This window comes from Humulus lupulus, chromosome X, assembly GCF_963169125.1.
Source record: "Humulus lupulus chromosome X, drHumLupu1.1, whole genome shotgun sequence".
NCBI classification, from domain to species: Eukaryota; Viridiplantae; Streptophyta; class Magnoliopsida; order Rosales; family Cannabaceae; genus Humulus; species Humulus lupulus.
Genome location: NC_084802.1, coordinates 32700694 through 32724426, shown reverse-complemented (window position 1 = coordinate 32724426; position 23733 = coordinate 32700694). Strand labels below are relative to the sequence as shown.

The following is a 23733-nucleotide window of genomic DNA, read 5'->3' as shown; positions in this document are numbered from 1 at the left end:
TAAAAGACTAAAAGTAATTTCATTAAATTTTCAATATTATTTTAGTTATACAATTTACAATTATAGTAATTTAAAATTATGATAATAATAATAATAATAAATATACAATGTAAACATATCAAATGGTGTAGAAATTCTAAATCTAAATCATAAACAGCTTAAATAGGTGTATATCTCTCTCTCAGAAAAAATAAAATAATAAAATTAGTGTATAACATCAAATTCAAAGACACTTAAAAAGGCACTTCATATATGGCTCATGACACTTTCCAAAACAGGCAAAACGCTTTGCGATCTCTCTAGGCCGTTAACCAAGGAGAAGGAGAAAGAGAAGAGAGGAGAGATGAGAGGGGTTGGAGGACCTCTTCTTTGCATAGGCGATCTTCTAAACGACGTTGGAGAATCAAATCCTGAAACTTCCCAACCCGAGCTCCATCTCTACCTTCCTCCTCCTTCTTCTACTTCCATCTCATCGCACAGCATTGATCTCACCAAACTCTTCGAGGTTTTTTTTTTTCTTTTCTCGTATTTGTTCTTTTATGTTTAATTAATTGTTTCAATTTTGTCTCATATCCCATTATTGATTTTGCAGTTGATTTGTTCTTCAACCCTCTAAGTCTAAATAAATGTATACTTATTTTGAGTTGCAAATTTAAATTCCGGCTTCTGGTTCTGGGTGGGATTAAATTCGTGATCAAGAATACTAGTGTTGAACAAATTAGTGAAATATAACAATATTTTGTTTCAGGAAAATTACAAGGATCTGAATGAGGCATTTGCTGGGTCAGATCAGTCATGGACCGGTCTCACATTAAAGGTGATCAATCATACTGGTTATGATTCCACAAACAGCATGTAGATTGGTTCAATTCCGATTCGAAAATTATATTTTCTTCTATTTATCATCTGATGATTGAAATTGCAAACCTCGTTATGCTATACATGTCAAAATGATTAGCGGTGAATGTTTTTCAGGACCTAAATTTATATTCATTGTCTTCTCTGACATTACAAAATGGTGTATCTTTCTTGTTCTTGGTTACCCAGTTGTGCTCTGGTCTGGAAACTGCAAACAAGTTGGTCCAATCCACTAACTCAAACGTTAGATCACTATCAGAGAAGGTTGGGGAGCTTGAGGAAGTTTTCAAGAAGGGGGATACTGTTGTAGCAGCGGTCAGGGGTGTCATTTCTTCTTTTAGTGAAATCAAGGAGTAACACCTATTGGAACTCCAACATTGAAATAATCCCACTCGATCTGGGAACAAGGCTAGTGAGGTCAGGTTTCAAGCTTTCTAACATTGTTCACCATTAGTATATAACAATTTTGTACCGAAAGGAGATGATTTAACATTATGGGGACTAAAACTTTAGAGTAATTGTTTGATGTAATAGTTGTAAAGGCTGCTTATACTCTTTGTTTTAAACTTCTTTATGGGATTATACATTCTTGTTTTGGTGTGTTCATAAGCTTATTACTCTATGAACTTTTAGCTGCTACCATAGACAAAAGAAAAAGGGGCTTGCCAATGCTAGCTACAGAGTTCAGACTGTGGGTTAGTCTTTTTGATGACAGACATTTCATTTGTCGTTTACTGTGAAGTTTTAGCTAAATATAACCTTTGTTTTCATAATAATTTTCAAGGGTGTTATTATTAATAATCTACTTGTATGTAATCAATTGTTCAACCCACCGTGATTAACCTACCAACCTCGACCAATTTAGTTTTTCCTCATACCTAATAAGATGTTCATTTACGGTATACAGTATTCCAACACAAAAGTTTGTGTAAAATCTTGAATTATTCATATAATTTGGGTTATTATATTATGTGGACTTATGTGAGAGATGTTGTCCGTGTTTTCATGACACGTGGCAAACATTAAAGGGTAATTAAGTCTTCACAGAAGTTACTTAAGTCCCCTGGAGCTCGCTTGGAGCTCCCCAGAAGGAAAGTCTTGCCTTTAATCATCGTTCACCACCACCGGAGGAGCATGTTCTTGTGGAAAAGCTACTTCCAGAGGACGATGTTCTAGGATGTTACTCCAAGTCATTAGCATGGCCGTTTCTTTCACTCATGTCCTCCAGGTCTGCGAGATTCCTCCTCTGGGCCTGGAGTAGAGCTATCAGGTGTCAAGCTTAGTGACCCTGGATCACAAGCAGCCGTCTGACGTTCACTGTAGCACAAGTCGTGGTGTCGATTTCGTATATGTGACAAGCAAGATGTCTCACGATGCCGCCTGACATAGGAAAGTGTGCACCTACCTCCTGACACTGTTAGGAGCGTGTTACCCCAAAAAGTAGTGGGTTTATACCTCGTAATTAGGCCTACCGAGATACGCAGTGGCCCACTAGCATTGTAAATGAATGAATTTATCATTTATTTTCCATTTAAAACTCCATTAAGGGAGGATAATTGTAATAAACCTTCATTATGGAGTTAAATGTCATCAACCATCTATAAGTAGGGCTATGACACACTTTGTAGATGATCCCAGATTTTTTGTATTCATGGCATTGCCAAAATGCTGCCTGAAAATCTCTATAGAAGTTTGATACTTCTAAGCTTTTATCATCCTAATACAAGCGACTCGTAGACTATAGTTTATTCATAACCTGAACCACGTAAATCTTCGTGTCTCAACTTTCATTTCTTTAAGCTTTGTTATAATTAATTGTTAGTGAAAAAGTTAATCAACCAGAGATAATTCAAAAAGTGGGCATTCTTGCAAGGACAAGGAATAGAAAAGGACTAAGAGCACTCCCAATAATTTTTCTACTTCATCTTTTAAAATGTATCATAAAAACACCACTTTTTTTTTATTATTTTATTTTATTTCTAACTATTACATTAGATCATATATCAATTCTCTATTTTCTATATTATATTTTTTAATATTTTTTCTAATTATGAATAATATATTTATATCTTTTAATATTTACAATATCTACCCCTATTATATAATTATCTTATATTTTAAATTAGTCTAAATTTATAAGGTAAATTAAATCAAATTAATTCAAAAAATAAAATAAAAGATTGTATAATTCTCAAAATATATTATGAGAATGTTCACACAAATCACTCATAATTGGTTGAAAATTACAAATTATTAATAATTATGTGCACACACTAACCACACCCAAATATTACATACTTATATGTTTTTACTTGGTGGGACATATCTTGAATAAATATGATTGATTGAAATTTTTTGCCACGTGCAATAATTGGGTGTATTTTTGCTGAAAAAAAAATATTTGGGTGTAATTTCCCTAAATAATATTTCTTTTTATTTTCTCAAAACTTCAACTATAAATAACATCATTTCTTTACAAAGTTTTACCGACATCTTTATTTTCATTTCTTTACACAATTCTTATTTTTCTTCTTTCTATATAGTTTGTATAGATTACGCCCTTGAGGCACTTGACTCTTCTTCATCTGACAAGGAGTTTGATTTAAATTAAGCTATTATTATTGATGAAAGATGTTTGGATAATGAAAAAGGCTCAACATTGTCTTGTAGTTCCATTCTCCGCCAAAAGTTCATTTGAAGAAATTCACGTGAAAGCTACCAACGTCTTTTTCAAGATTATTTTGTTGAATCACCCATGTATCCGCCAAATTTATTTTGTAGAGGATTCCTAATGCAACATCATCTTTTCTTGCGTATTCAAGCCGAAATTGAAGCATACGAACCATACTTCGTCCAAAGAAGAGATGCTAATAGAAGTAGGGATGTCAGTTTAACCCGCCCTTGAACCCGAGGGTACCCGCCCTAATGGAGTGGGGGCGGGGAACATGAGCCTTGCCAAAAAAAAGGCTTTAAATCCTTAAAAACCATATGCACGAGAGATCTCCATTGTTGACATTAACCCAGAAATTCTTGTAAACCATCAAAGACGAAGAAGAAGAAGAGAGAAGAGATGAAAGGGGAAGACACAAGTGTGTCTTTGGGCGAATCAATAAACCGAGGTGGATTCAAAATGAGGTCATCGAGATCTATGGCATGAGGTGTATTTCAAGCTTTTCGTAAGCGTTGTGATTGTGGGGCGAAAACGGTGGATAGGACATCATGGACCGACGATAATCCAAGGAGATAATTCAAATCTTGCTATAGGCTGAAAGTGAGCCAGTTTATATTTTTTGTCTTCTTTTTCCTTTATATATTATTAGCTTGGAAATAAATTAATTCATGAAAAATATTTGTGACTATTTCCAATGGATTGATCTCCTATGTGTGAAAGGTCAAAGATGGTGATACCTGGTTTGCTAAGAAGAGTACGTGAGTTTGATGGTGATCTGGGCAGATATTATGAATATGAAGATAGATACGAGACTTGTTTTGAACCTAGTGTGGAGCCTTTTCAATGTCGAAATTGTGGCTATATGAATGGAAGTTTGGATGGAAGAGTTCATGCAAGTTCATGATTGGTAAAGGGAATGTGAGGAAGATGATGTTGTTGTTGTTTTTTTTTTTTTTTTTTGTAATTGTGTATTGGCGAAAAAAATGATGTAATGTTTGACCATTCCTTGTTTATTTTACTTGTAATGATCATGGCTTCATTAAAATAGTGTAAGAGACTAATATGTTTATTTAGTGTTGCTTTCAAGCATAATAGAATGATGCACCAAACCATGGCATTTTGTCATTGATTAATATTGTCAACTTTACAGTGCAGAAGTATGACATATTGTTAAGTAGCATAATGTCTACATGTCAAAAGTATTCCTAATGGCCAAGATGTCCCAAAATATTGATAAAGTCAGATCCAATATCTACATGTCAAAAATATGCTAATGCCTATATTGTATGGCAACTACACCAAAAAGAAAACAAGTTTTCTACATCAAAAGGGTTTAAGATTAAAGAGCAGCTTCTTAGTTGGTCTGAGATGTGGAACCACCATTCCTTTGCTTCCGTCTCTTAGCTCGCTCCTTCCTTTTAATAGTTTGAGTAGTAGGATTCTTTGCTGATGGTCTTCCTCTCTTTTTTTTCCTTGCAGGTTGTAATTAAACCAAAAACATAACTCATCATACTTAAGAAAATCACATTCATTTTAATTGCAAATGAATACAAATTTAGTACCAAGTTTACCTCCATAGTTGCATTCTTGCATGTTACTCGTGAATGGCCTGTTTGCTTGCAATTGCTGCAGTGATTAACTTGGCCAACTCTCCTAGCTTTTGTTGCAGCAGTAGGTGGCAGTTCATCTGCCTCTTTGTTTCTAGACTTTTTAGGCCTTCTAGCTAAAATTGTCTCTGTTGGAAGGTGTATCGGATTCAGACCAGTGTCTAGCCACTTATCTGGGCTAGGCATTGGTTCGATTGGTGTCACATAAGTTGCTTCATATGCTTGCCTCTTATAGTAGTCATCTATGAATCCCACTGGATCTAGGTTTGAAAACCAGATAGTAGCTAAAGCATGCCCGCACAGTATGCCAGACAATTGGAATAACCTACATGTGCATGTTTTCGTTTCCAAGTTCACAACAAATGACTGAGCATTGATGCTTTGCAATAAATTTATCTGGAACTTACCACCTCCAGCAAGCATAAGGAAACAATGCTTAGCAACATTCTTGTTTTTCTCAATGATGTCCATAATTCTTTTGGCAACAGGATGCACCCACTTAGAGACACTCATTCTTTTATTGCAAAACAAACTCATCATCCAATGCCTAATATTTTCTAGCAGAGTGATAATAGATTTGTCTCTGGCATCAAGAATTGCATTATTGAAACTTTCACAGAGGTAATTAATAACAATGTCACATTTCACATGCTCCCTGAAATGAGACTTGGTCCATTCTTCTGGTTTTTTTTTTCATTAACCATTCATATGCCTTGACATTCTCCTGCTTAATTCCATTCATCCTATTTTTCCATTCCACTTTAGTTGTTTCCCTTGCAGAGACCCACAACATTTGCTTAAGTAAGAGTCCACAAAATTGCTTCTTGAAATTGGCATGCATATGTCTCACACCGAATCTCACTTCCGAAACTTCAAATACAGTACTTAATGCCTTTTCTAAGCCCTTTTGCCTACATGAAAGCATTGTTATTCTCTCTAGTTCATCAATCTTCAAATCCTCCTTCAATAAATTTAAAAACCATGTCCAACTGCCTGTGTACTCTTTCTCCACTACAACATAAGCCACTAGAAACATGGCATTTGCTGCATCAATGCCAATTGCAGTTAATAACATTCCTTTTCAATATCCTTTTAAAAAACAACCATCCAAGTAGATAAGGGTTCTACAACCATTGAGGAATCCATCTTAACAAGCTTTAAGACATATATACACCCTTTCAAATAACCTATTTCCATCCTGCATTCTGGTTTTCAATATTGATGTGCTCGCTTAATTTGTCTCTAACAGTTGCTTACAATAATCTTCCAGTATGGCATACTGTTCCCTTACAGTCCCTTCTAACATCATTTTTGCACAATTCTTTGCTTTGTAGAAAGTTGATCTTGTTGTTCTTGAAAATTGAGTACGTGTTGTTAGCTACATGAAACCTGTGTAAGTTAAGTTTGGGTTTATACAGAACTGTTCAAGATAATGCTTTGCAAGCCAAGTGGAGGTTGCATGTTTGTTGTTGAAAACCAATCCACACGTGTGCTTATCCACCAATGTATTTACCCTGAAGGAGCGCTTGTCTGACAGTTGGACGCGTGCATAAATGTTCAAATTGCAGCCTGCACTCTTGCATTTTGCCCTTACTCTCCTTTGGTCATTGGCCAGCCAAACAAACTCCCTGTTAATCTTAATAAAATGCTCATTCAATACAGTCCTAAATTGGTCCACGGTAGCAAAAAGCATGCCTAATTTAAATATGAAGTTATCCATGTTTGTTGCAAGATTGAATTGGTTATTGGACCTTCTTCTCCTCCTGGCATTACCATCCTCATCTGAACTAGACAAACTTTGCAGGTCTTCATCACTTATATAAGCACCTTGATCATCATTTGGATCAGCTTGGCTACAACCTTTTGTAACTGAATGCCACCATGTTGCAGGATTAGCATTAGCAAACATCTCTTGGGACTCACCCTCATTCTGCATGTACTCCTCCTCCTCCATAACAAATTCAGACTCTTCATTACCTTCACCTTCATTTTGCCCATTCGCATAATCACCATCCACTTGTCTGCTCTGACCACCCCCTTCACCAACATCATCTTCACTCAGAATATTCTCACCAACAGCAGCTTCATCATGCTGACTCTCTAGACCCTCTTCATCAACATCACCTTCACTCTAAATATTCTCACCAACATCAGTTTCATCATGCTGACTCTCTAGAGCATGCTCATCAACATCATTATACTCACCAAAATCATGGTCAAAATTCTCACCAAACAAATTTTCACCATTAAATTGGGCCTCCTTAACAGTTTGTGACACTTTATTTAGCCCCTCATATTTGGCCTCTTCTCCAACTTGGGCCTCTTTTGCAGCATAATTTGGTTTTGGATTGACAACCACTTCGACAAATATATTTGCATCATCAGGCAAGTCTTCAATGACACAACTAGATTGTGTCCATTCCTCTGGCATATTGACAACAAAAAAGGGTCCTCATTATCTACATTTTCCTCATCTTCAGAGTTCACAGAATCAATGTCTACAACTTCAGGACCATCCTCATATCTAATTTCATTGTGATCAAACCAAGGATCTTCATCATCTGATAATGGGTTAACCACTACATCTGTTGGGATAGTGGTGTAACGACCCATATTTGCTAATAAGGCTTAGGGCCTTGATTAGTGTGCCTGGAGGGCAATAAGTGAATTATTGTTATAATATGTGAATTTATGTGAATATGTGATAGAGATGCATGTCTAGTTGAATTAAATATGCATGTGGGCCCCGTTTGAATATTAGGGGTATGTTTGTGATTTAAGCCCGTTGAGGGCATGAATGTGATAAATGTGATATGTTTGTGATATATCTGGGTGGCACGAACCAAGACAGTTTTAGGGAGCCGTTAGTCAGAAAGTCACAACGGGGTTGAGAATCCGACTCGGGGCGAGTCGAGGGGTATACCGGGTATGAGATATCTTATGGGGTTTCCGGGTTTTGGAAATAAATATTTGGAGATATATTTGAGGTTAGAGTGTCTAGGAGGGAATATTGAGGAAATTTACCATTTTGCCCTCGGGGATGTTTTTGGTACCCCAAGCCTTGAGGTAACCTTAAAGCTTAAGTTAAATAAATCAAAGCATAGAAAGTCTTTAGAAACTCAGAAACCGACTCTATCTCTTCCTTCATCTCTCTTTGGAAGACTTTCTCTCCATTTGAAGCTTGGGGAAAACTCTTGGTGAATCAAGCTAAAGACTAAGAAGTGGAACTGGGATTTTTGGGGAGATTAAAGCTTGGAATCTAGAGGATTAGCTCAGAAATTAATTAAGCAAAGGTAAGTTTATTAATATGTTTAGTTATGTTAATTTGCAGCTGGTTTTAGGTTGAATATTAGAGTTTTGCATGTTGGAGGGATGAAGAATTCAACTTTGATTTTTATAAGGGTTTTGGCTTGAGTTTCTGTTGGGTTTTGCTGTTGAATCAATGGTATAGTCTTTGTGATAACTAGTTTGGAATGTTGGCTTGATTCTGGGGATAATTAGGCTGGTTTTTGAGGTGAAAATGGTGAGTTTTTCTGGGCTCGAGGGGTCGGGCCGCGGCGCTGTTCTTGATGAGCCGCGGCCCCTTAGAACTTGGGGTGCCTGGAAATGAAGGCGCGCCATGGCGCCCTTTAGGAAGGGCTGCGACGCGTGTGCGTTATTTTGAGGCAAGGCCTCGGGTTGAGTTGGGGGCCCTGGCATGAGTCCCTAGGGTCGCGGGCCGCGACGCTTAATGTATTTTTGAGTTCTAGAGGAGTTTTAGGCTCGGGAATTCAATAGTTAAGGCTCGGGATGGATTTTATCACCCGGATTGATAGAATTCAAGATTCTGGAGACTAGAATTATGACTCAAAGCCATTTAATGGATTAGAACTTGATGGATGAATATTGTTAATGTGTTATGACTAGGGTTTTGCCGAGGCTCGGACTAGGGAACTGTGCTCGAGACATCGGTGCCTAGGAAGCTCGGGACACAGGTAAGAAAACTACTGTTCCCATAGAGCTTGTGTTGCAGGGCTCGGCCCTATGTGATTGTGTTGCAGGGCTCGGCCCTATATGATTGTGTTGCGGGGCATGGCCCTCGACTGGATTTATGTGTGTTTTAATATCTGTTTAGTATATAATGTGTATGTATTAACGATGGAACGACGATGGCCAGGAACGGCGATGGCCGGGAACGGCGAAGGCTGAGAACGGCAAGGGGCCGGAGTAGCGTTTAGCACGCGGAGTGCGAGTTGCCAGGGTGAGACCCCAAGGGATACCTGGGATATCCTTACAGTTTAGACCGCGAACCCAGGGCCTGGTAAAGTGCCTAGGACGGCATGGCCGTACTTGTATGACCTGGTGTTGGCTTGATTTTAATACTAAGTGTTTGATATGTGTTTATCATCTGTTTGTGGGAGTTTTCTTGCTGGGCTTCGGCTCACGGGTGCTCTATGGTGCAGGTAAAGGCAAAGGGATGGTCGATCAACCTTGAGTATGGCGAGCGGGACGAGCGGCGCGTACATGTCCGGTCTGTCTGGCTGCCACAGCTAGAGGTGTTTTTGGGAGATGTTTGTACAAAACCTGAGTTTTGTCGTTTAGTCGACTTTGGTTATATTTTGAGTTGTAAATACTTCTAAACAATCTTTTGGGATCCCAAATGTTAAATGTTTTATAACTTTTCAATAAAAGATTTATTCTCAAGTTTATGACTCTGATTATGATTTAATTACACTTTTGTCCAAATGTTTAGTTGCACATTTTAAACTCACTTAGTAGCAGCTCTAAGGCAGTAGGGCGTTACAAGTGGTATCATCAAGCAACTCTTCTATAGTGGACATCTTTGCAAGTTCTGGGATATAAGGAATTGCATCTTTCTCTTTACTCCATTCCAACTCCAAAGTTCTTTTTGGTTGGACCACCAAAATATCCATTTGTCTATACTTTCTCCTCATCATATCTTCATCCATTTCAATCACTCCTTTATCACCAATTACCATTTCTGCAAAATTCAAATGTTTCTCCTTAGGCTTCCACAAAAAACCCACAGACAATTTATACCCTGAGCATTGCACCATCCAATCCAACTCATATCTACTGAAGTAATCAGTGCGATTCCAGTTAAAAAAAGAAACTTTGCCTCCATGATATCTTTTGTTGCCAAATGGAGTGAAGAAATTTCCTCCATGGTGCATTGCCACAGTAAAATGGCCCCACCACAAATCTAGCATATCAGATAATAAAAAAATATAAAGAAAGTTAGTGAGAAAATGGACAAACTCATGTGATATACGACAAAGCACATTATCCAAACAAAACAAAGATTATCCCACAAAAGTACATGCACAACACAGTCAGACAAGTGAACCCCACTTGCTCAGCATACAAGTCCAAAAAAAGATTCCAAAGTAAATGTTTCTCTAAAGTAGACATAAATGTCTAACTACCTAAAAACAAATAAAATATAGAACATTTTTTTTACCCTAGCAACTATAAAAATCTCCCCTAAGCCCATATACAAACATATTTCATTCCTCAAAACAAACCTATTTGCAATACCAAGAAAAACCCAGAAAAACATTGGCATTAAGCTTAGCTTAGTTCGTTCGTGGCTTATCATATTCAGGGGGTTCTTCGTCCTCAGTCTGAAGCACGGGCATTTTGTTCCAGTTCCTCCTCCTCCTGCTCCTAGTCGTAATCTACAGAGTCTCAAGAAATTAGTTTAAAAAAAAAAACTTTGAGTGTGGGTTTGCTTTTTCTACATGAAATGTGGGTATAAAGGAAGCATATGGTTTTTAAGCCACTGGAAAACTTTTTTTTTTTTTTGCAATTAATATTTTAAAGCATATGTGTCTGGGTTTGTACACGCAATTGGCCTCATAAGCGTTTTTAAAACTGTTAGGGGTTGAGTAGTGACAGAGACACTATTAATGTGGGTTTGGGTATATTTACCGCAAAAAATAAAGATTGAGTGTAAAAATGAAACAACGTAAAAACATTGGGAATTTTTGCCTCCAAAAACCCAATTAATAATAACCTCAATAACTTCTGTCAACATATTCTCACTGTTGCTTTGGCTTTCTTCAAAATGAAAATGGTAGCACTCATTCCTTGATGGGAGCATACCCTCTGCAATCTTTAAAGCCGCCAAAAATAAAAGAAAAAAAAGTATAAAAAACAAAGGTGTTGTTCAGTAAATTTTAAAAAAGTAATTTTTTTATTTATTTCATTAAAATACTGAAAACAAAATTGAGAATTCTGTTCCGTAAACTATTTTTGTTTTATATTTTTTTAATTTTTAATTAAAATTTTAAAAATTTAACAAGGTTTTTAAACTTTTAAATTTTTTTAAACAACTTTTTTTTCTTTCATTTTTTTTTTCGTTTTTTCTCCTCCACATAATAGATCTCATTCATTTTTTACTCCTTTGTCATCGTCGTTGATGCCGATACTGAGGTTGTTACCATGGTTGCTGGGGAAAGGTGTTCTCCAGATCAACGATCGATTCTTCCTTCCTTTCGACTCTTATGCCTCATCGTCTTCCTCCTTTCTGGTTTGTCGCTTGTCGTTACTGTCGATGTCGCCATGGTTGTCGTTGGAAAAACTGTTCTCAAAATCTGACGATGACTCTCCAGCCTCACCATCTTCCTCCTCTCTGGTTTGCTACTTGGCATTGCTTATTTTATTTTATTTTTAAAATATGAAACATACTCGAACGTTTAATGAACATAATTTTATTTTCTAAAATTATAAAACAAAAAATAAAACTATTTTTATTATTATATTTTAAAAATACTAAACATTACCGAACACACCCAAAAAAAGAGAGATTTTGAGAGAGAGAGAGAGTAACAGAAATTACACAATGATTAGAGAAGGAAGATGAGATAAAAGTGAGAGTAATTACACGTTTGGAGGAGAGAGAATGAGAAATATGAGTATATTTAAGGAAAATAAGAGTATGTTTGGCTCCTAAACTAAAAATTATTTTCTAAAAACAAGTAAAAGGGGAGAGAAACTACATATATTAATGTTTAAAAACAAATTTTTTTAGAACAATATAAAGTTGTTTTTTTGTAGTTTTTAATTTTTTTCCTTCTATTATTATTATTTTCTCTCTCATCACTTTATGATTTTCTCACTTTGATCATCATTTTTTCTTTCCTCATTTTTTTCTCTCTTCTCATTTTTTCTCTCCCCTCATTTTCTTTTTCATCACTTTCTATTTCCTCAATTTTTCTCTCTTTATTTTTTCATTACTTTTTCTTTCACATTACTTAATCTTATTATTTTTTACAAACTTTTAAAATATTTTTCTCTTTATAAATATATTTATTAATTTTTCATTCAAGTTTTTTTTCAAAAATATAAAAATATATTTTCAAAAAACATTAAGCAAATAATACTTTTATTAAATTGTTAAGAAAACAAATATAATAAACAGAAAGTGTTAAAATTAATATCGCTTAAATATGAGATATGAGTTGGGCAAGACTCGATGAGGTGTTAGATTTTAAGTGGGAAAGATTTAAGTCTTTTTATTTTTATATAAATAATCAATTTAAAAAATTAAATAAGAATGAGATTGTAAACTAGTACGATCGGAAAACATAACCCTATAAATAATTAGAAACAAGGACAATTTTTACTATTCTTCATCAAAATCTTGCTTTAAAGTAATTAATTAATTTAACTAACCTTAAGTTACACTTTAATTGTACTAAGATGCTAAGTATTACATTCTATAGGTTTGTACACGAGTTATCTTTTGTCCCCTAAACCATATTTGTTATCCATTTCTTTTAGAAAAAAACATATTTGTCATATATGGTCCACAAACACAAAATAACTTTGGTATCCCACTTTCTTTAAAGTCTTCTTATATCTCAACTAACATATTTTTATATATATCCATACGTGGAGAGAGATATAAAACTCTTACAAATGAAAATAAATTTCTACTTTTCTTTATTGGTTAATTTTTTTTCCAACTATATAAAACGGGATATATCATTGTTTAATATAAGGTTATTTGTGACAAAAGTACTTAAATTATTATAGTTGTAGCACATATTTAAGTTATTTTTTTGCCGACAAAAATACATCCTGTCCATATTTTGCCATTAAATCCACTACGTGATATCAAATTTGATTATAACCTAAGTACTTTTTGCTGCAAATATTTTATAACTTGAGTACTTTGGATGCACAAATCTATTAAATTATGTATTTTCACCACAAATATTTATTTAATTTTGTACTTTCATCAACATGTCACAAACACACTTAATGGTTGGAACTGATAGCTACAACAAAACAAGGACAAAATGTACTTTAGCCGGTAAAATAATAATTTGAATACTTAAGTGCTACAAACATAATAATTTGAGTACTTTTGCTCCTTTAATATATAATAGTCTTATCACCTAATCCAAAAATTTTGTCTGTGAACCACTGGTATAACATCCAAAGTAATTTGTACCATTTTGAATATTTCACTTGAGTTTCACCTGCCCCACAATAATTATTCTTAATTTAAGCCTTTTCTTAAAACAAGCTGCCAAAACAGTGCACTTTTAAGTATATTAAAATGATTTTTTAAATAGTGGAGTTCCACTATAAATTTTTTAAATAATTATATAGCAGATCATTGCATAAATTCATGCACTCCAATAAGAACTCTCTTCATAACTAATACATTAATTAATTTATATCTCTTATGCACCCTGCCATCTAATATATATAATATTGTAATTATAATATAACACATTGAGTTTCACTTGCCTTAGTACATCAAAGAATGTACATTTTATAATTATAAAGTTTAATCAATGTGCTAATAAAATGATTAGCATTTAGCAATAGCAAAGCCATTGGATTGGATACCTAATTAATCAAATAATAATTCTACTTTTTCTGTAAAAGAAAATAATTCTACTTTCACTTTTGTTGACTTAATTTTCTATTATTAATTCTTTTTATCTTGTCTTCTTCTTCTTCTTCCTTAATATTCCAATATAAACAGCTGAGCTGAGCCCACCCACCATTCATATCTCTTCTTCTTCTTCTCAACTAATCAAGTATCAACGAACGACCACCACAATGGTTGCGGAATCTAGCAGCGGCGGCTACCCGATCAAAACGGTGGTCGTTTTGGTCCAAGAGAACCGCTCCTTCGACCACATGCTGGGCTGGATGAAGCTAGTCAACCCGGAGATCGACGGCGTCACCGGCTCCGAGTCCAATCCCATATCCACCTCCGATCCCAACTCCAAACGCATCTTCTTCGGCGACCAATCGGCCTACGTGGACCCTGACCCGGGCCACTCAATCCAGGCCATCTACGAGCAAGTCTTCGGCGAGCCCTGGACGGAGGCCTCCGCCGCCAAGAAACTACCTCCGACCATGGAGGGGTTCGCTCAGAACGCGGAGCGAACAAAACCGGGGATGGCGGAGACTGTAATGAACGGGTTCAAGGCGGAGTCAGTGCCGGTTTTCCGAGAGCTGATAAAGGAGTTCGCGGTGTGCGACCGATGGTTCGCGTCTGTGCCGGCGGAGACGCAGCCGAATAGGCTGTTCGTGCACTCGGCGACGTCATATGGGCTGACGGGGAACGACAGGAAGCAATTGATAGAAGGGTTTCCTCAGAAAACCATATTTGAGTCCATGGATGAAGCTGGCTTCTCTTTCGGGATTTACTATGCTTACCCTCCTTCTACTCTTTTCTACAGGTACCTACGTATATTCTTCTCTTTGTTGTTACCTGCTGTCCCCAATTTTGTTCACCAATTATTACAAGACACTACACATTTATGTATAGTTAGAAAAAAAAAAATTATAAATAATTTAAATATATATTAAATAAATAAATAAAATATCTTTAAATAATTAATGGGACATAAAACTTATAGACAAATGATTTTTTTTGCTTGATTTTCTTTATTAATTATTATTATTATTATTATTATTAGTTAGAGGTTAAGGAAGAATATAAAGATGAATTGACTAATTAATAATATATCTTTTATGATATAAACTTTATATTTAGCTTTATCGAGAAAAGTTAAGGTGTTTGATGCACATGCACTGAATACTAATAGATATGATAAGATAAAAAGGCAAAAGAATATTCATATATTCGTATAGTATAAAGTTGGGTTTTTATGTCAAATATACGAATATATATATATATATATATATATTTCTTTTGTAAGATGGTAGATGAGAAAAATTATAGTTTTAACCGTTTTTTATTTTTTTAATATTAATTTTAATGAAATATTTTTATATTTAACAAAATATTTTTATATTTAACTGTAAATATTTAAATTTAAATAAAATAAAATAAATAATTAAAATATGATATCTTTGAGATATTTTACAATGATAATTACTTAAAAATAATAAATAATTAAACACATTAAAATAAGATATTTTTAAGATATTTTACAATGATAATTATTTTAAAATAATAAATAATTAAACAAATTAAAATATAATATATTTGAGATATTTTACAATAATAATTATTTAAAAATAATAAAATCATACGTTTTATAACTTAAATAAAATTTAATTAAATTTAAACTTAAACTCACTTATTAGAATAATATCATATTAAACATATAATATAATATATTTTGAATTAGCAACAAATTGCTTTTTTAAAAAAAAAAAAAAACTAGTAAGAAATTTAAATTTAAAATCAACGTATAATATATAATATTATGTTAAATATATAATGTATAATCTCTTATTGTTATTCCCAAATTCAAAAATTAAAACAAACATAAACTTAAACAAAAATAAATAAATTATTTAATTAAAATAGAATATTTATTTCAAAATTTATATGACATTAATATAAATTTAATAAAAATAGTTAATAAATTTTATAAATAAAAATGTGCATATTAAAGTTGTATATTAAAGTTGTTTGTATCTATTATATATATATATATATATATATTTTGGTGGTAGAGGATTGCTTAAGTAATCGTGGGAATAATTCAACAACTACTTTCTCTTCTTTTTAATTAATTAAAAATCTAGAAGTTCTTAATTGGTTTATTATTTTATTCTTTTTTTAACAGTCAAATAAATTATAATCGGCGGGATTTGCTCCGAGACTTGCCCTATTATAATCTATATATATATATAACAATTTTTTTTTAACTTTCTAAATATTTAAAAAAATATATTTTTAAAATTAATTAAAATTAAATATTTATTAATTATATTAATATAAATTTAAATATTATAAAATATCATTATTATAATAATATTTAATATTAAACTACATATATAATAATTATATTAATATAAATTTATATTCAAATGTTATAAAATATCATTATTATAATAATATATAATACAAAACTAGATATTTAATAATTATATTAATATAAATTTAAATGTTTAAAATATTATTATGAATATATTATATAATCCTAATTTTTTACTAAATATATTAATATGAATTAAATATTATAATAATATTTAATACAAAACTAGATATTTGATACTTATATTAATATAAATTTAAATATTATAAAATATCATTATATAATAATATATAATATATAATCTTAATTTTTATTAAAAAAAATTATCATGTTTAAAAAAAGTTATCATATTATATATATATTTAAAAAAATTATAAACAATATTTTAATTTAATTTTTCATTTAAAATGTTTATGTCATTCTTTTATATATGATATTATTTATTTATTTAAAGTTTATATGACAATGATACAAATTTAATCAAAATAATTAATAAATTTTATAAATAAAACTAAGTAAATGTGCATTGCACTTTACTTATATCTAGTATTTATATAAATGAAAGTCTCCAAAAGATGATGTTGCATTCTAAAATTGCTCAAAAATATTCTTTCTATTTTATTATTTTTTCACACTTTTTAATTTATGATTATTAGTTAATAATTAAAGAAAAAAATTAAAATATCTAATTATAATTTATAAAATTTATAATAGAAGTAAATTAATTTTAATAATAATAACTATATTATAATAATTTAATTATTTAAATGCAAATAGTTTTACAAAATATATCTTAACAACATATATATATTTTGAATTCAAATTTGACTGTTTAATAAAACTATAAATATAAATATAATAATAAACTTCATTTTTTTACTTTTTTTATTTTACTTCTCTAATTTATAGCTATTAATTAATTAAGAAAAAGCTCAATATATTTTCTATTTTTTCTCATTTTTATTTTAATTATAATTATAAGGGTAAATACTATTTTGGATCTTATGCAAAATTTATCGATCAGACCTTCTGTTTTGTTAAATAATAATTCGGACCTTGTGTTTTGCAAAATAGAACAAAATAATACTTTGAGCCCAGTCAAAACGGGTAATCAGCCAAAATACAATGTTCAAATAATCAATCTCTATATATATTCCTCTTTTTAAACTTTTGACAAAACACGAGGTCCAAAAATTAATTTTTAAAAATAAAGAGTTTAAACGGGTAATCGACCAAAATAACTCTTACATAAAACATTAATTTTCTTATACATAATTTAAACTTATTATTAATAAAAAAAAACCACGCAAGCATATAAAAAAATAATATTAAATAAAAGTCCACATACAACAAATTGTTTGAACTTTGTTTTAAACACTTTAATTATTCAGAATTTCTCAAAAACCTGCAGAAGTTCGCTATACAATGAAAATAATATAAGGAGGATGTTATACAAATAAGATAATAAGGAATCCCTACTACAAAATCTCCCAAAATTTATTTAAAAATATGTATTTTTTAATTATTATAAAAGTTTGTGCGAAGCAGCGTTATGTTTTTTTATTAATTAAAATAAAACTAAGCATATGAAATATCCAAATGTGAAAAAAGTCTCATTTGATTATTCATTAAAATAGTATGCTTAAATTACTCCTTTCCTTTTTTATGTAATAAACCCTGCTGCGTAAATATCATTTTTCATTTATTTGCTTTACATGTTATATTTTCTCTTTTACACCCCTATATCTTTCTTCTTTTAATCATATTTCACCTTTCAAGTATTCAACAAGCAAACAAGAAGTAGCACTAATAAAATTAACAAAAACAAAAATATGGTTTATGAATTTATTAATTTTGTTATAAAAAAATACATAACAAGAAATAACTATTTATAATATAGGATAATTCTATGGTAGGGACTTCAAAAAGAGCCATATCGGTAGGGCTCTTTTGTGTTCTCAACCCGTGAATAGTTTTCGGCGCAATTTTTTTTTATGACCATGTATATTGTAGTTATTTAGAGCATCTTGCAAATTTTTAGAAAATTCCGAATAATTTACAGTGCCGAAAACTACTATAAAAACAGGTTGTTGCACGCGTGACTAATTTTTTTATGCGCATAGAAAATAGCATGTTTGAACTTAGTTTTCGGCACTGTAAATTATTCAGAATTTTCTGAAAATTTGCAGGATGCTCTAAATAACTACAATATACACAGTCATAAAAAAATCGCGCCGAAAACTATTCACAGATTGAGAACACAAAAACCCTACCGATAGGGCTCTTTTTGAACTCTCTACTAAAGAAATTTCCTATAATATAAAATATTTAACCAATATTTATTCACACATTTGTATAAGTACTGCAAACAATATTGACCACGGATGCTAGCATGGACAATTTAATCATGAGTCCGAAATCCTATATTTTCTTAATTATATATATATATTTTTTCTTAATTTAAAAAAAAAAAAATTGAAATGGAAAGTATGCTTTCCTCAAAAGTTCTGAAATTTATTCCATTATATTGAATATGTACATTTCATGTTCTTTTCAAGTTTCTAAGTAAATGTGAGGAGGAATATATTTGGTTCTATCACTTTTGATTTATATAATTGTTCTTCACATATATATGGAACATTGTCTCATGTTAGATTACTAACTCACAACTTTTTTGGATATGTTGAGTCATACTCGACTTAATTATAGTATATTAAATACAATAATTCCGACATAATTTGAAGAACCAGAAACAAAATTTATATATATATATATAAATAAATATAAAAACAACTATTCATATATGATCATTAAATTATGAGTGGAAGTATATATCTATGCAATTATACTTATTCCTTTTATTATTATATGCATGGGCAGGAACCTTAGAAAATTAAAACAACTAGACAACTTCTATAACTTCGATATTCACTTCAAAAAAGATTGCGAAGAGGGAAAGCTACCAAACTACGTTGTGATTGAACAAAGATACTTCGACTTACTATCAATTCCCGGAAACGACGACCACCCTTCTCACGATGTCTCGGAAGGCCAAAGGTTTATCAAAAATGTGTACGAAGCTCTCAGAGGTAGCCCTCAGTGGAATGAAATGTTGTTCATAATTGTGTACGACGAGCACGGTGGCTTCTACGACCATGTTCCAACCCCTGTCGACGGAGTCCCTTCCCCCGATGGTCTTCTTGGGCCGGCGCCTTACAACTTTGGCTTCGATCGTCTTGGTGTAAGGGTTCCTGCCATCTTCATATCTCCATGGATACAGCGAGGAACCGTTGTGCATGATCCAACAGGACCACTCCCTACATCTCAATACGAACACTCCTCAATCCCAGCAACTGTGAAGAAGATTTTTGGTCTGCCGAACTTCTTGACTAAGCGCGATGAATGGGCTGGAACTTTTGAGTCTGTCTTCTTGACCAGAACCACTCCCAGAACAGATTGTCCAGGTACGTACGTACGTACGTATGTATGTATAATTTGTTAGGACTAATTATCTTACGACAAAAAGATAAATAATTAATAATCCTGAATATTATATATTTATATTTATATTTGTGCATGTTATATAGTTACTTTACCAGAACCTCCGAAACTACGTGATGGAGAAGCAAAAGAAGATAGCAAACTGAGTTCGTTCCAAGCGGAGCTAGTTCAGATGGCTGCAGCCTTGAATGGAGACCATTCCAAAGATGTGTATCCTGATCACAAATTGGTAGACGAGCTTACTGTTTCGGAGGCTGTTAAGTACTGCGATGGAGCGTTTAACATGTTCATGGACGAGTGCCATAAAGCCAAGCAGAGTGGCATGGATGCATCCCACATTGTTGTTTGCCTTGCTACCTCATCAACATCTCCACCACCACCAAAACGACCCTCCTCTAATAAGTCTTTTACTCAAAAGATTTTCTCTTGTTTAATTTGCGATCATTAATAGATGATGATCTGCAGAGTTCATTAAGGTTTGATATATTGGAATTTAATTATCAAATTAAAATCTTATCATTCTCTCTCTTTATTATTTCTTTTTTGTAATTGAGTTCTGATGACGGATCAATCTTCTATTTCAAATTTATAAACACGTGCATGCATGTGTTACATATTTTAACATTTTTTTGTAGTACTTATATCTTGTGTCACGAGTTAAAATAGGACAATGACTTTAATTTGTGTTAATTAATAATTAAATGAAATAAGATTTGTGGCATCACTTAAACCATGATAAGCATTAATTGGAATATAAAAATAGTGGAGAGAAATGGCATGAGAATCATTATTTGTTATTTGTATGATGATGTTTAATTAGCTGGGAATCAAAATCACTTTATATTTTGTTTACATATAAATAAAAAACGTAAACAAAAGGCTTTAAATTGATTAATTTTTTTCTACTTATTAATATATAATATTAAAAATAAATAACAAAATAATGTTCATATACACATTATTATGGTTGATATATTTATAAGATCAATAATATCATATTTAGAAATATTATAAAATAGCCCCCCTAAATAAGAGTACGTACTTGAAAAAATGGGGTGAGTGCTGGCTTTTATTTATATATATATGGAAATTTTAGGACATTGTGAATATCGATGGTTGCAAGGCTTGTTTGGATTTCTTAAATGATAATGAAGTGAAGACATCTCCTCTGTTAATGAAACACTAATCACTTTAATCCCCAAAGTTAATGAGCCGTCTAGACTAGAGCCATTGATTTTCGCCCAATTAACGTGTGCAATGCCTTCTACACCAACAGAATGAGAGAGAGCTTGGGAGATATCATTTCAAGAGCGAAGTATATTCTTATTAACACTTTTATTGGTTTTGAATGTTGCGTGCATGCTAGGGGTGCACATCGAGTAGGTTTGTCGGGTTCGGGTTTGTCAGGTTTCGAGTGGAAGAAATTAATACTGAACCCGCTCGAATTACTATTGGATTTTCTTCAGGTTCGGATCGAGTCGGGTGGGGAAATGTCAGATGCGGGTATGATCGGGTTCGGGTGTTGGAGAAGTGTAACTGAACCCAACCAAAATAGGGTCAGAAGTGGTCGGGTCGGGTCGGGTTCTGGTGATGACAATGCTGAAAAAGGTTAAAGCAACACAGAGTAGAGAGATTTTTTTATTTGAGTCAGTGCATTGTGTATGTGTCAGTTTCAACGTACAATTATGGAAATGTGGCAGCAGGCCTAGGCTAGAACACCACCTTAACTAGAATGTATCTATGTTTTCTCTAGCTATCTTAACATTATACCCAACCCACCCACTTCCACCCCATTCTCCTAAATCTTTCATCAAATTCCCTATTAACATCGGGTTGGGGGCTTTTAGTTTTTTTTTTTTATTTAACCCTAAACTAAAACTAAAAAAAGTAAAAAAATTGAAGAAATAAAAATTAATTAAAAAAATTCGGTCGGGTACCCGAAGTTTCTTGATTTAGCCACCCAAACCCGACCTGATGCAGCCCTTGGGCTTAGCCCAACCCGACTTTGCGGGTTTTGTTATTTTTTCGGGTGTCTTGGGTGCGAGTCGGGCGGGTCCTACGGGTTGTTGGGTTTTCGGGTCCAAATGTGCACCCCTAATGCATGTTTTGAAGAGAATTAACACTACAAAAAAAATGTAGTATTACGGGCGGAGGATTCCGCCGGTCATAATAGGTGTATCCGCCGGTAATGTATATTACTGGCGGCAGTTCGCCGGTAATTCGCCGCTAGTAATAATCGGTCGGTAATTAACGGAATTACCGGCCGACTGACACACTCGCCGGTATTATATTAATACCGGCGGATTAATAGAGGCGGGACTCCGCCAATGTAAAATAACACAGTCAACCTCGTTTGACTCATTTAATACCAGCGGGTTCCGCCTCTATTAATCCGACGGTAATAAATTACTAATATTAAAGTATAATAATTGATTTTATTTTATTTCATAATAAATATACATATAATACTTATTTAAAGATAATAATATTTAACATAAATTAAAATTAATAACACAATTAATATTCATCAAACAAAAATAGCATTATAATTAATCATAAAATTAACATAATAAAAATATCAATTGTCTCATCTTCGCAGCATAATAAAACCAGAGTGCTGCTGCGAAGATGATCCAAATTGTCGAGTATGTGGTCACGCCGAGGGAGACTGATGCAATAAACTCTCAAACTGACCATACCTCTGCTACTGCGACGAACTCACAAATTGAACATATATCTGCTGTGGTTGCTGCTGCTGCGATGAATCCCCAAAATCATGACGCCTAGGATGTGACGTCTGAGATCCTGTAGGGACGTCGTGGTAATAAAAAGGAGGGGACTGGGAGGAGCGTCCATACATGTTTGGATAATTCTGTTGAGGTGGATGAAAATGTTGTTGTTGTTGTGGCATCGACCAAGGAGGTGGACTTTGAGAAAATATACCACCTTCAGGTTGTGATGGTAAATATCATTGCAGAAGGCTTTCAAACCGCGACTCAGTTTCTGTACTGGTATGCTGAGGATTACTAGATGGACCTTGTTGAGATTTCAACATCCGGATCTCTTCACGCATTGACTTCATCATTTCCGCCATAGTAGCCATGTCTTCTTGAGGCGTATGAGCAGGTTAGGCCTGTGACTGACTTTGACTTGTGGAGCTGGAAGCTGATTTTTTCCCTTTGCCTTTGCTGTAACCTACTCCTCTTTGAAAGTCAGACCTCTCCCCAAGTACTTTACTCATAATCTCATACTGATTAATCGACGAGGAATCAGCAGCAGATCCAGTTTCAGATCCCTCCGTCTGTAACGCCCTGGTTACTCCAGAACAGTTACGGTGAACAGTGAACCGGAAATTTGACTCGCTACCCGAGTCCTTTGGTTAAAAACGTGATCTAGGTACTATTAACAGGTTAAGGTGAAAAACCAATAAAAAGGAAATGGTACATTTCATTAAGTAAATAAACCGCTCATGAGCCTTTCAAAATGTTTACATGTAGTTTGTATTGCAAAAGAGTCGCTACAGTTCCAAATATACAATCCCCGCTGGCCTAAGCGGCAAAAATAGGGTAAACCCCTAGTCCCTCTGAGAACTCCTTGACCGTGGCAGTCAAGCGGCCCTGTATGTACATCACATCGCCCAAGCTCTCCACTCAAGGCTGGCCAAGCTTTTCCTTTCCTTTACCTGCACCACATAGCACCCATGAGCCAAGGCCCAGCAAGAAAACATAGCAAGACATGATATAATATCAACAACGTTCATAATAACCATTCAGGACTATCAGTCCAACAAATAGGTGACAATAGCCAAAAGTCACAATAATGAGCATCGCTC

The 23733-nt window shown here is 33.3% G+C and overlaps 2 protein-coding genes across 3 annotated transcripts; both read left to right on the top strand.

Annotated features, from left to right (window-relative positions):
* The first annotated feature begins 232 nt into the window (after positions 1-232).
* On the top strand, positions 233-1574 carry LOC133807412 (uncharacterized). 2 transcript variants are annotated; one of them, XM_062245731.1, is made up of 3 exons: positions 233-505; positions 749-817; positions 976-1574. In XM_062245731.1, exons 1-3 carry the CDS (start codon positions 260-262, stop codon positions 1213-1215), a joined length of 555 nt encoding a protein of 184 aa, XP_062101715.1. In that variant the 5' UTR covers positions 233-259; the 3' UTR covers positions 1216-1574. The 2 variants fall into 2 exon arrangements, with proteins under 2 accessions (XP_062101715.1, XP_062101716.1); XM_062245732.1 differs by having other exon boundaries at positions 241-505; positions 1048-1574.
* A 12343-nt stretch (positions 1575-13917) lies between these two features.
* On the top strand, positions 13918-20538 carry LOC133807411 (non-specific phospholipase C4-like). The gene is made up of 3 exons (XM_062245729.1): positions 13918-14846; positions 19281-19864; positions 19988-20538. The coding sequence occupies exons 1-3, from the start codon at positions 14218-14220 to the stop codon at positions 20347-20349; spliced, it is 1575 nt and encodes a 524-aa protein (XP_062101713.1). The 5' UTR covers positions 13918-14217; the 3' UTR covers positions 20350-20538.
* The last annotated feature ends 3195 nt before the right edge of the window (positions 20539-23733 follow it).